The sequence below is a fragment of the Dromaius novaehollandiae genome, chromosome 1, assembly GCF_036370855.1.
Source record: "Dromaius novaehollandiae isolate bDroNov1 chromosome 1, bDroNov1.hap1, whole genome shotgun sequence".
In the NCBI taxonomy this organism is placed as follows: domain Eukaryota; kingdom Metazoa; phylum Chordata; class Aves; order Casuariiformes; family Dromaiidae; genus Dromaius; species Dromaius novaehollandiae.
Genome location: NC_088098.1, coordinates 4,069,295 through 4,082,713, shown reverse-complemented (window position 1 = coordinate 4,082,713; position 13,419 = coordinate 4,069,295). Strand labels below are relative to the sequence as shown.

At 45.8% G+C, this 13,419-nt stretch overlaps 1 protein-coding gene across 1 annotated transcript; it reads left to right on the top strand.

Moving 5' to 3' along the window:
- Positions 1-906: 906 nt before the first annotated feature.
- PHYH (phytanoyl-CoA 2-hydroxylase) lies at positions 907-12,545 on the top strand. The gene is made up of 9 exons (XM_026119368.2): positions 907-1,136; positions 3,037-3,092; positions 3,756-3,866; positions 4,081-4,246; positions 4,971-5,052; positions 6,828-7,009; positions 7,972-8,121; positions 9,254-9,385; positions 11,578-12,545. The coding sequence occupies exons 1-9, from the start codon at positions 1,044-1,046 to the stop codon at positions 11,629-11,631; spliced, it is 1,026 nt and encodes a 341-aa protein (XP_025975153.2). The 5' UTR covers positions 907-1,043; the 3' UTR covers positions 11,632-12,545.
- Positions 12,546-13,419: the final 874 nt, after the last annotated feature.

The following is a 13,419-nucleotide window of genomic DNA, read 5'->3' as shown; positions in this document are numbered from 1 at the left end:
TGGGCCTGAAGTTCACTTTGTGGGAATGGTGAGGCTCTAAGGCACTATGACAACTGGGGCTGTATGCAAAGATGCCAAAAATCATCTTTTGATCTGTGCTGCAAGTGTTTGCTATGGATCCATTTTCAATCTTTTTATATTATTTTTCTCCTCAAAAGTGGCAGATGACATGTAACAGAGTTTAATTGAGGTGGATGAGAGTGTGTTAAGGATAGTGTATATTGAATGGATTTTTAAGCATGTCCCAACTTGAGAGGAGTACAAGGCCTTTGCATCTTATTTTTGCAACCTTTATTTGTGACTCCCATTTTTACGCTAGCTTCACTTCTCCTCCTCTCCCTACTCCAGGATTTTCCCTCAGAGCTTTCTTCCTCTCCCCCTTCCTCCCCCACGGTGTTGCACAGTTTTGCTCCTTTACCTCTTTTCTTCCTTAAAAGCATCCAAACTAGTCCAGAGGGCTGGGCAGGCGAATACCCTGCCTCCAGCAAGATTTGATTAGTCTGCAGACATCCCAGATCCCTATCTGTGCAAATAAGGTACTTGAAAAACACGCTTTGCCCCAATTCCAGGGTGACTTTGGGCCCATAAAAATCTCTCCACAGTGATTCTTGGAGAGATTAGGCAAGTTCTGGAAGTCTCCTTAGAGATGGGAGAAAAATAAAGAAAATATCTGGGCCAACCTCAGATGTGGTCTGTGATCGAGAGTGCCGAGCATTGCTCTCTGCATGCTCTCTGATTAAATCCTGGCAGCTAAGTAGCTACTGGCAGATAAGAAAGCAGAAAATTACAGGAAGGGGGCAGAGGGGAGGTGTAAAAGCATGACTGAACTTTCCTCCCGTACTTCCCAGCACCCAGCAAGCCCTCCCATTTCCAAGCTGCCAACCGCTGGCTCTGGGCAGGCGTTTCTGAGCATGCACGGCCGCTGGCGCATGTGCAGCCAAGGCAGAGGCCGCAGTCGGCAAGGGGCCGAGCTCCACCCCGAGCGCCGCTGCCGGTATTTATCGGATCAGGCTGCGGGCTGAGCTCTGGGGCTGCCGGGCGCTATGGACCAGCGTGGGAAGCCGTCGGGGCCGGCTGCTCGGCTGGACGCCATCCTCCGGCACCTCTCCCCGCCGCGGGGGGCAGCCCCTGCTCCTGTATCCTTTCTGCTGCGGGGTGGGAAGTGGGGAGCAGTGCGTCAGCCCGGCTGGGACTGGGGCGGTACCCGGTTTCCCAGGTACTTCCTGGGAAAGCACCCAGGAGCTTCATCCTGCTCCCCAGGCTGTGCGTGTGTGCACCTAGGAGGGCTCTGCTGCGCCAGGGCAGCGTTTCCCCCACCGGCCCCGTGGGACGGGCCTTTGGGGCAAGTGGCCCTCCTGGCCCAACAGCCTGGTGTCTCCTCCAGAGCTTCAGCCCTGCCACCCGTCGCCTGTGGTCCAGCGCACGTGGTGGTCCCCCTGGGTACGTCTTGGCACCACAGGGGAGCAGCTTTGCTTGCTTGTTTATGAGGGTCTGGTTGTAAAAGGCACTGAAAACATAAGTGTGCGTTTGCAGGTTGTGGCTGCCTGCGCATCCAGACTTGCTGCCGTTAGCTTGTGGCCTCAGGAGCGGTGGCGAAGGGTGAATTTTTATTCCAGAGATTCATGGTGTTTGAGGAGCTGAATCCAGCACAGTGAATCTCAGACCGTGCTGAGAGGCACAGACCTAACTGGCGGATCAGAAGCAGGAAAAACATCGAGGTTCTGTTCACTTGTACTTGTGGATGAGAAATGAGGCAGAAATTTTAGAGGCTGCCACTTCTAAAATACATCAGAGAAAGAAGGCCGGGATAGAAAGAAGTTTCATGGTGGTCTGTTCCACATTTCCAAAAATTAAATGAAAGCTGACTGCTGATATTATGTTTAAAGCTGCTGCCTTAAATGTAGGAAGAAAGTGGAGAACTCCTCACCACCAGGACACTAAGAACAAATTGATCTATAATAAAGCTGTCTTAGTAGATGTTATTTCTTGGCCAGCATGAAGGCTGCACCATGATGTTAGGGGATATTTCAGGAGGTGCGTTCTTTTCCCACCCTGGCCAGCCATTGAAAAATAAAATAAAATTGATGTCCTGATCTTCTTTGTTTATTTAAATGTAAATCTCCATTATAGAGTTTAATACTGTGTTGTGCATAGCTCGCTTTCCTCCTGTAGTTGCTCTAGAGATTGGTGTAGGGGAAGATGAGTTATTTCCACACAACAGCGGTGCCCAACGTACTATTGTTCATTCACAGAGTCTTCCCTTGTGGCCTCAGAAAGGAAGCAACAGAAGGCGAAATGTGGCAGGGATGCGCCCTGGGATTTCTTTTGGACGCTTGGCATAAGGAGCTAGAGGAGAGTGCTGCTCTCAGTATCCCCAGCCCCCTCTGTGCGTGAGGGGAAGGGAAAGGTTTTAATGTACTGTGTCTTCACAAAAATTAGATGCTGGAGTACAGGTGGCAGCTCCTTTCCCCCAGCCTACGTTCCTCTTGTCTTAGGTAGCGTTAGCACACGCAAGGTCCAAGGGACCCCACGCATGTCCTTTGGACATCATGGAGGTGTCAAGAACAAAACCAGCAAGAGCAAGAGGTGCTGCAAAGACTGGGTGGAAGGAGTTCAAATGGGATCTAATCTCTTGGTGGACTTGCCCTGTGTCCCCTGTTCCCGAGAGGCTCAGCTGCTCTCTGGAGCACAGAGAAAGATTGGACAAGTAAGCATCTCCGATGATCATCTCGTTAAGTGTCTTGATGTTCTGGAAGGTGAGTCCAGGCCTGTGGCCTTCCCTGGAGTCTAAGGCATTTTGTACTTTCTTTGCTATATGCATGGAGAAGACTGTACTATTCCATTACTTTATGCTTCTCTGCCAGGCACACTACTCAGAAGGTGGGAAAAGTTTTCCAGAAGCAAAATAAGCAAGAACCAGCTGTACAGCATAGCATATATTTTTAAGAAGCAGCATATTGTAGGGTTCAGGATACTTATGTAGATGCTTTTATACTCTACTGTGCCTTAGTGTATATTCCTTAATATATATCCCAGATCACCATTCCTACTTCAGCAAAAGTTAGTGCTGTTACTCAGGCGGGGAGGTTTCGGTATGTTGTATCTTTCTTAATACACAGATAAAAAATTACCCTTCAGTATTCTGCTCTTTTTTCCCCTCAATGTATCTTAATTCACATGCTGATTACCAGTCTTTCTATAGCTTTCAATTTTGCAGGGATATATTCCCCTTTAACTGTAGCTTAACAAAAAAGGTTGACTCTGAATGTTGAAAATGCCTGTTGGAGTGAATAATCTGACACCAGGGCATATTCCCATATGCTTGATTATGTCACCTGGGAGTAAAGCTGCTGAGGATTGATTTCTACTTTTCTGCTCTCTTTTCCTGCCTGGAAGGGTAGGAAGGGGCTGCTTTGAACAGTGTCTCAGGAGTAGCGCGTGGCTCCACGCAGAAGCAGTGCTAACACACCGTGCAGGCTCTGCCAGGCTGAGACCATCCGTCGGGCTGTGTACACACAGCGTGTCCTAGGAGCCGAGGTGCACATGCAAGTGTCCTCGGCGTCTGCTGTCACCGCACTGTTGGGAGGGTTTCTGACTGATTCACCCCTTGATGACACCAGCTGGAGCCTTCTGCCTCTCCCCGTCAGCAGCTGATCCCCGGCGCTCCACGTTCTTCCTTTCAGGTCTCATCTTTCATGCTCCCTTTGCGCCTGCTCTGCTCAGTGGTACTAATGTGTTTCTCCTGTTTATCTCAGCTACACCCTGGACAACGATGTTCTAACCACAGAGCAAAGGCAGTTCTATGAAGAAAACGGCTATTTGGTCATTAAGAAGCTAGTTTCTGATGAAGACATTGAACGCTTCAGGTAGAGGCCTCTTGCCTAAGCTGCTCACGGTGTTTCTGTGCAGCGGTATCCTTAGGGAGCTCTTGGAAGCTCTGGAATTGGGCTCTGCCAACACGGGAAGCATGTGCTGTAGCTGAATACCTTCCTCTGTAGAAACAGTGTGTTTGAGGAGAGTGAGATGGCAGAAGATTGCTAAACTGCGCCCTGTCTTCTCTGGTTCCCACCTGCTTTCCAGGAAGGAATTCATAAGGATCTGTAACAAGGAGGTGAATCCACTGGGAGCTATGATTATGCAAGATGAGACGCTGAGGTCCCAATCTGTTCAATCTGAAAAAACGGTCAACAAAGTTCAGGACTTCCAGGAAGATGAAGAGCTGTTCAGATATTGTACCCTGCCACAGGTAAAAAAAAAACAAAAGGGAGAGAGTGGTGGAAGAACCTATGTGAACATATCTGTTTTAATGCCTATGTGAAGAAGCTTGCTTAGTTCTGCTAAAGCACTGTCCTTTATCTCATATTCCACTCCCAGATATCGCTCCCCTAAGAATATATGTGAGGAAAGAGTATCAAACAATCTTTTAAGAGTTTTCTGTGTGAACATGGGATGGTGGTCAGGGCAGAAAACTTAAATCAGTGCTCCTCCACTCCTGTGGTGGGTGAGCCTTTCAGGAATGTGACTTGCCCAAACTGTGCCAAGCTTATAGGATGGATTAGCAGCATTTTCTGTACTTTTTTTCTCTTGGCAAAGCATCTGCTCTCTAGGCTTGTAGCTGTTATTCAAGTTAAGGCAAAGAGCCATAGCTAGAGAGTGGCGGATAACGCTATCTACTCTTCCCCCAAGCCTCTCCTGAGCTTTGTAGAAGTACAACCCTCTCCATCTTTTCAATTTCAGCCCAGTGGCCTGCAGCAGCCTACCATGCCATCTTCCATCTTGGCTCCTATTGCCATACAAATTTGCAAGATGTGACAGATCCTGCCTCATGTCTTGCATCCCTCCCTCTCGACTTCCTCCTCCTCCTGCTGTACCCTGCTTCTCAGCCAGACGTGTGGGTCCCAATATTTTCTCAGCATTTTTTCTTGTCTTTCATGTTTCTAATATTTTTTCTAATGTTTTCTTCTCTGTAGGTCCTCAGATATATTGAGTGCTTCACAGGGCCAAACATAATGGCAATGCACATGATGCTGATAAATAAACTTCCAGATTCTGGTAAGGATAATTGGATAACAGGGAAATACAGAAATTGCTGTGTGTATGCTATCTGGCCAAAGCTGAACTTACTATTTTAGAAAAGCTGTTTGAATTGAAAAAAGTTAAAAACAAATAATTTTGCAAATGTACGAGGCCACTCTGTTAATAGTTTGTTTTGGTTTAGCCCTGTCTTACTGAGAGACATTTCTTATCTTTCAATTTTCTGTGGATGTTTGTTTGCTCACGTGTTCAAAGGTAGGCATTGGAGCTGCTTATTCAGCTGGCTGTACTTGCGTAGAAGTCCACTGTTGAAGACATCACACTCTTTTTAAGCTTGACTTTTCACATGTGTGGAAAGCAAGTGCTTCTGTGGACCTCAGTAATAAGACAATAAACAGAAGGAGCATCCTTTGCTTAGAGATTATATGCTATTTTCCATACTAAGAGTTCAGACAGGTCAAATTTAGTCTGTAACTCCTAACCTCACTGACAGCTGTTGGGTGCTCAGCGCTTTGATACGTAGACACTTGAGCAGGTGCCAGAACAAGGATTTTCAAGCCTAGCTCCAACTGCTGCAGATCAAAGTCTTAATTCATACAAGAGAAATGGGGGAAAAAAGAAGCTTAATTAAGCATATTGCAGTTTTCAAAGTAGCTTTGGCTCTGCATAAGGTATTTCAGTTTAGCAAAGTTGAGACCTGAGCTATGTTTCTTAGGTGTCCAGCTTCTAAGTGTATGCATATTGTGTCGAGTTATTAAAACACTGAGTTTTTTCACATCATCTTCACTTGTCATCTTAAAAACTCCACAGAAAATTTCCTTTTTTGTTTGAAAAGTCAATAGGAGATGATACATTTATAAAGTAACAACAAAACAGTAGTGGTCAAGAAATGGGAAGCTGTTCTGTATTTGCAAGACCTCCCCAGGAATCCTTTTGAGTATTTTAGGAGAGATACAGGTCTCAGGAGAGTTTTCTAGGCTGCCCAAAGTCTAAATAATATGACTCATGGGGAAAGTAGAAACATCCTGATTATATCAATCTAAGGAGAAAATTTAGCGGCAATAGAAGTCATTGAATATATAATAGACTGTTATGATGTAGAAGAGGATAATCTCTTTCCATTTCCATAGTGGGAAGAGAAGTAGTAAGCATAACCTCAGCAATACTTTTGTGTTTAGATATTAATAAAAGAGCCTCTAGGAAGCAGGCTAATTGAGCACTGGGTAGATTGTCTGGGGAGGCTACAGACTCATAAATGGAGATTACAAAAAAAAGAAGGGTTAAATAAACATCTGTTGGGAACAGCAGAGTCAGTGTTGATTCTGCTTGCGATATAGAGATGGATCAAATGACTTCTTGATATCCTTTCCAGCACTGCTCTCTGTAGTTATTTGAAAGTCTTTGTACTGCGAAAGATTTATGTAACACAGTGCTGGTTAGAGTTCATTAAGCTGGAGAGCAGTCAAAGTAAAAGGTGGAGACTCAGCAAATGATTGGTGATGACCAAGGCCAACAAAACAGGTCTTCTGAGCAAGTGCACAGTCAGACAGTCCCCTGGAGTATGCTGTGTCCCCTTGCTTTTGCTGACCTGAGATCCATGACTGTGCTTGTAGTATGCCTTAGTGGGAGGGTGTAGACATTTGGCTTCAAAACTGGTGGTGGGGTCCAGCACACATACAGTCAGCAGTGTCTATCCACTGCTAGCTTCTTAAGACACAAGTGAAATGACTTAATATGGAGGAAAAGGCTGTGTCACATTTGAAGAGGTTGAAGATTCTGAATCTGTGTTGCAGATCGACAGACTTTTCGCCATCCCATGCATCAGGACTTGCACTACTTCCCGTTCCGGCCTGCAGACCGCATCGTGTGCTCCTGGACTGCCATGGAGAGGGCTGACAGGAACAACGGGTGCCTGGTCGTGCTGCCAGGGACACACAAAGAGTCCCTGAAGCCTCATGGCTACCCAAAGTGGGAGGTAGATCTGCATGGGGCTTTGCGGAGGGTGTGCGTTTGTGGAGGGTGTGGGGCCACACCATGGCTGGGAAGAGTTCACCATGGAGGGATGACGCGCAGGTCAAAGCTGCATTTTTCAGTGGTGTTTGTTGGTTTTTTTTTATGCAACCATGAAGTTGCTGCTTCACACGAGAGTTGTTTAGTTGACCTCACTCTGTGTGACTCAAGAGTGGCCCACCTGGAAGACTTCTTCCTTCTCCCAGTTATGGGAGTGAAGTTGTTGTTGTTGAGATGAAAGTAACAGTCTGGTAAATGAGGGGAAAGTGTTCCTGTACTCTCAAGATTACTACTGTAGATCTGGCTTGACATGCTGGAGGGGATGCCTGTCCAGAGCTGAACCATCATTGCACTGTAGTTCAGGGCAAGGGAGCGGGACCTCTGAACTATCTGGCACACTGTGGCATGACTGTATAAACACATGCAACCGTTTTCCCCATTCTTGCCCTATCTGAGGACTCTTTCTCCTCCTCTGAATTTGTTCCTGTCTGGCAAGCATGTGTATTTTCCCGTAGAGTGAAACTGGAAGGTAAACAACTGGATGGAATTAAATATCAAGTGGTAGCTTCCTCTTAAGAATGGATGTTTCCTAACCTGACCTGGCATTGGTGATAGCGGTACTTGGAGCAGGAGCCTGAGCCCCAGAGGTGGCATCCAGTCAACACTTCTGTGATTCCCTCATGCTCCTCTCTGTTCTTGCCAGTGGAGAAAAGTTCCTAATTATTTGAATCCAGCTTCAGAAAGCAGACAAAGAACTATTTTGTTGTCCCTCAAACTTACAGGCAAACAGGCAGGCTCTTAGGTGACCATGCAGAATATGCTACCCCGGAGAGAGCAAATCAATAGCTATCTCTGCCCTCTCCTGCACTGAGAATTTCTCATTGCTCTGATTTTCATTGAGTGATTTCTACTTTGCTTTTTCTCTAGGGTACAGTAAACAAACTTTTTCATGGAATTCTTGATTATGATGAGAACAGTCCCAGGGTTCACGTTGTCATGGAAAAGGGAGACACAGTATTCTTCCATCCCCTGCTCATTCATGGCTCTGGAGTAAACAAGACATCAGGTTTCCGAAAGGTAGGAAACTAGCCCTGGATACAGCTATCTATTTTTGTTTGCTTTTTTAAACTGATCAAAGTAACACTACCTTCCCCCTCTCCCCAAGCTTATGGATATCTAGATGAACTTTTTAATGTGTTTTTTAGGTCTCTAATATACTTCTGTTATCTTTTGTTTTAAAATCTCTGTCTTTTAGAAAGAGTTTGCAAGGGCTGCTGGAGAGAATTAGAGCAGGAATAGAAATCAGATGTTGAATCTATGTTTGAAGCCTGGCTGGCTGTTTTCGCTTCTCCAGTAGTTCCCTTCCCTCTGTCCCAAGTATTCTCTAGCTTCCTTCCCTCTGCCCTCTTGACACATCATCTCTGGATACCAGGAGCCACCATCATTTGATAAATAATAATAATTTATGTGACGCAGAGACCAGTTTTTCTGTTAAGCATTAGATTTCACATCAGCTATTGGTTTTGCATCATTATGATTTAAGGACAGAAGCAAAGGTGCCCTCCTTTCAAGGCCTGATCCTTTGCCAGAAGCGGATTCACTGAAGCAAGGGCTAAGGGAACTGTTGCCTCCATCCCTTTGCTAGCAGCAATGCAGATGTTCCCCCTCATGCACTGCAGCACAGATTACTCTACTGATTTTTTGCCTGCATTCACTCTTGTATAACACTTTTTTTCAGTCCTGTTAGCAGTTGTGGAATTCCCAGCAGCTATTGAGTCTGATCGGCTGCCTCTTTCCGCACAAGCAGAGCAATAGTCCTAACCTGTCACTGTTAACCTCCTACCTGTGACCCACAGAAGCACAGGAGACCCTCTTGCTGTGCTCAATCCCAGCATTAGTCTGCCTTTGGGGTAAATCAGCACTGGGTGTCTTGGAGCTCTCTGAACTAGGTTATGATCCAGCTTCCTTTGCAGCTTGCATGCCAGGTAGATGTTTAGGAGAGAGGGGACGGGAGAAAAGCATGCCTGTGAGCAAGAATATTTTTTGCAAGTGGACACTCAAGTGTGCTGCAGTTCTCTGGAAGGAGGAAGGAATGTTTTGCCTTGATCTGTAGAGGAGGGGTGGGGTGTCCACAGTCAGGGATGAATGACCTTTTTCCACTGGTTATTTTGTAATCAGTGTGGCAGTGACACCCGATTTCCGCCTGCAGAGTATAAGTTGTCACTTCGCCAGCTCAGAGTGCTACTACATTGATGTCAAGGACACTCTCCAAGAAGACCTTGAGAAAGAAGTACTAGAACTAGCAAGCAGAAAATTTAATTTGTCTTCTCTGGACCTCAAGGTAAGACTTTGACATGCGGCTTTGTTACAGGACAGGAGTTTAATTCCCTTTTCTGTTTGTGTCTCTTGCATGACCATTTTGTGGGGCTTTTGCTGTTCCCAGTGTCACAGATCAAACCAGGTATATGAAGCTGTAGGGCCAAGCGGAGGTGCTTGTCAGAACAGAAGATCTGATATTTGCAGGTGACTGGCAGGCTTTTTTGGCCTTTTTGCCGGTAAGCCTGTTGCTTGCTGTGTAGCTGCCTGTGCTGGGTGAGTGACCGTACTCTCCAGGCAGCCCCTTCATGTCTCTTCAGCTCTGGAAGTTCCTCCTCCAGCTCTGCTCGTCAAAATGGGTCTTTATCTCTTTCGGTGCAACCTGAGTTAGTGCAGAATACGTCAGCGGTTCTGTGGGTGGCTGTAAGTGAAGTTGTAGTGCGAGTCAGGAGGCACCCGGGACTCTGCTGTACTGATAGCTCTGCTGTGAGGCTGCTCATACTCACTTCTTGCACCATTCAAGGCGGTGTAGACATCCAGACAAGAAACCCAGACCTGCCCTACCGGATTGCACGTTATGTGGGAAGGGCTTAACTGGTGCAGCAGGAATAGGGTGAAGTTTATGCAGGTGTTACCCTTCACTGCATGGCCTTGTTCCACATTTGCTGTGGCAAGTGCAACTGAACCAGAGGTCTTTGCAGTTACATTTGGGCTTTGTGATGTAGGTAGGAAGACATGGTGATCTCTGGCCCTGAATTTGCAAGAAAAGCATGCACAATCAATTCAGTGCTCATCCATGGCTGGTATGTGCATAGCTCTTACAGCCTTCACTTCCTAACAGGAAGTGTGTTTTCTTTTTAAAAGAAGTAGCAATGCCACGTCTGACAGGACAAGTTGGCTGATTTTTTTTTTTTTAGATTAAATATAATCCCATATCAATTACTTAGACTTGAAGCAACAGCAGGAAAGTGAGCACAGATGTACATCTGTCCCCTTCCCCTCCCACCAAAAAGTAAGAGGAACTGATTCATGCAGAATAATTGAAACAATTGCGTACAACAGAAAAAAAATCTGAGTTTTCCAGAGGCTCAGCCACTGAAAAAAGATAAACCTTATACTGGGATTGAAAGTTTCCTAAACTTCTGAATTGCTTAATCCACAGCATTTCCCAAATGCGTATAAATACAGTATCAAGACAGTAAGTTCTAGATGTAATAGACAATGGGTACCTTTTAAAGTCACTAAATATCCAGAGTTTTCGGAGGGGGGGACTGTTTTGGTTTTTTTGTTTTTGTTTTTTTTTTTTTTCCACAAGGTGCCTAAGTAGGGTTGGGTGCCCACCTGTATTTTACAAGCCTGGCCATAGATATTGTCTGTAAAGTTAAAGCCTTCTCGAATAGAATTATTGAGGTGCACAGTGAAGTCTGAAGTGTTACGTTATGAGGCTCCTTCCTTCTCGTGAGCCACGACGAGTGTGTGCCCATACCTGCCTGCTTGTGTGTTCCCATGTAGGCTAAAGCTTCTTTGATCAGATTTGGAGCTTTCTTCCAAAGAGGAGTGCCTGTCTCTTATGTTTTGCCCTCATAACACTAATGATGTGAACTAAATAATCCTCACACAGGGAAACTGAGTTGGGAACTTGCCCAAGGCTGGCTTCCATGAAGCAAATGGTGGTCTTTTACTTTGCTTTCCAATCGGCAGCAATGTCTGCTCAGTGCCTGGTTTTGGGCTAAGTGCTTGTATTCGTATCCATTATTTCCTGCTGCCCAGGAGATATTGCTTGCTCATGTAAAGCAGTTTGAAATATGTGGTCAGTCTGTGAGCGTTTTCAATCACAGGAAATCCAGTGGCACCCAGAGCTGCGCCAGGGGGTCATTATGTGTACAAGCAGGTGAGGTGACTTCCACTGGCGTGATATGCTCTGTGCCGCACATGTTCCTCTTCTGCCATCTTTCAGAATTAAACATTTGGCATGTTGCAATCTTTGTCAAACCCACAAATGACCCAGCTTCTTGGGGTGTGGGCTGTGTCTTATTTTAGTGTTAGCTGTATTTTTGTTCGTGATATTTAGGATTTGAAAGGAGTCTTTTGGTATTTTGATATATTTTTATGAGCTACTAGCTAAGCTGAGAATGTTATATCTGTTTCCAGCTGCATCCTAGTCACCATCTTGGCTAGCCCTTTAGGCTTTTCCTTACTTTTGTTTTGTTTTTGAAGGATATTTGGAGCTTCCGAGCACGGCTCGTGCAAGGGGAAAGAGTGAATCTTTAAAACGGCCTCTGAAGACCAGGACAGAAAACATGTGCCGGTGTGTCATTTTCTCTGATCGGAGACTTCAGACCCTGCCTAGGCAGTCAGGATTATGTATTTCGTTGACCTCCGTGTTGGTAACTTAACCAAAGACTGCATTACAAGTTCACTTTATGCTAATATAAAATAATTGCACTGGGGTTTAACAGCTGATGTACTTCAAAGAAAACGTAACCTACAAAAACAGAGATTTGCTGTGGTTGGTTATTTTAGGTAATCAAAGAATTATGATCTTGAAAGATCACCTTCACTTTTTGATATTTTCATTCTTGCTTTTTGAAGATCTCTCATGTGACATACTTTGGGGCTGATGCTATATTAATATAAGGTTTTATGCAAGTTTATGTTTTTTAGGGTTTCCAGCTTCCTTTTCTACACAAATACAATGAATCAGAATTTCATGCAAGCACTTAATATGGCTGATGAAGGTGGTGATATTGGAACCAGAAGAATCAAGGGTGTAAGGACTTACATAATGGATAGAAAAATGGGATTCATGGTCCAGAACATGATCCATGGATAAAGTTCCTCAAGCATGAGGCGGTGTGGTGTGATATCTTAGTGAGCTGTGCTGGCAGTAGTGGAACTTGAGGTTGATAGGGCTGGGGAACAACTGGGCCAGCAAACCAGCCTCCCATCACAGTCTTGCACAACTGATATTCAAGACTGTTTAAAAGGAGTGAGGCCTGCTGTGAGTCTGTCATGCCTGGGAAAAGGTGCCTTTGGCTGTTGCCAGGTGCGTGGAGGTTCAGCGCTGTTAAGGATGCTCCGACAGCCGGATCGAGCCACGTGCACTGAAACGATTCTCTTGTCTTTGGCAGTTTTTTGCTTTCAGAATCTATTTTTGAAATACAGATTAAATTAGAGCAAAGCCACCTGTGGAGTCCGTGTTGTATTCTTTCTACAGTTCCACAAGTATGGGGATGGGTGCGTGGTAGAATACCCTAGTCTAGAATTGCAATCTGTCCCATTCTCCCCTTGAAGCCTTGCAGAAGGTGCCAAAACTGAGGTGTTTTCAAAGCCAACTGTTGACAGAGCGCTGCCGGTCCCCAAACCCTGCTGTTAGGCCTGCTCCAAAATCCCTTTGTGCTGATGGGATGGCAGGCTGCTTTGTCCCATTTTTAGGCCCGGTCTGATCCAGATCCAGATGCAAAGTGCTCCTCTGCCCTTCTCACCTGGGAGGCTTCAGGCAGTTTCCAGAGGGCACATCCAAAGGGCCCGGCTCCATTGCCCTGCTGCCATGCCTCCTTTTGCTCCTCTGTCCTGTGACACAGGAGACAACTTGAGCAACATGAGGGGTGTGGGTACAGTTGCGTCCTCAACGCAGGGGACTCCAATTCTGGTCCCCCCAGGGGATTGCCTGCACAAATGGCCACAAGTCAAAGCTGTTGCAACTTGCTGCAAATGGGTTGCTGGGCTCAGGAGCCAAAGGCAAGAAGGAACAAAGTTGTGCTGCTCAGCAAGGGAGGGCAGGGATGTCTGTTCCAAGCTCTGCTCCAAAGACTGCTCATGCATTTGGTAATAAGTCCTTTTACACCTGGCAATGTAATGCAGAGGAGACTTTTTGCATTTCTTCCTTGTCATCCTGCAGCAGCTGTGGGTTTTTTGTGTTTCTTTTTCCCTTGAAAAGGAAAATTTTGAGCACTTTCACTGGTTTCCTCCTAAAACCCTGGAGGAGGAGGTTTCTAGGTTGTGAATCCTGGGTGGAGACAGACAGATTCCTCCTGGGAGCCCAGACAGTGACACCAA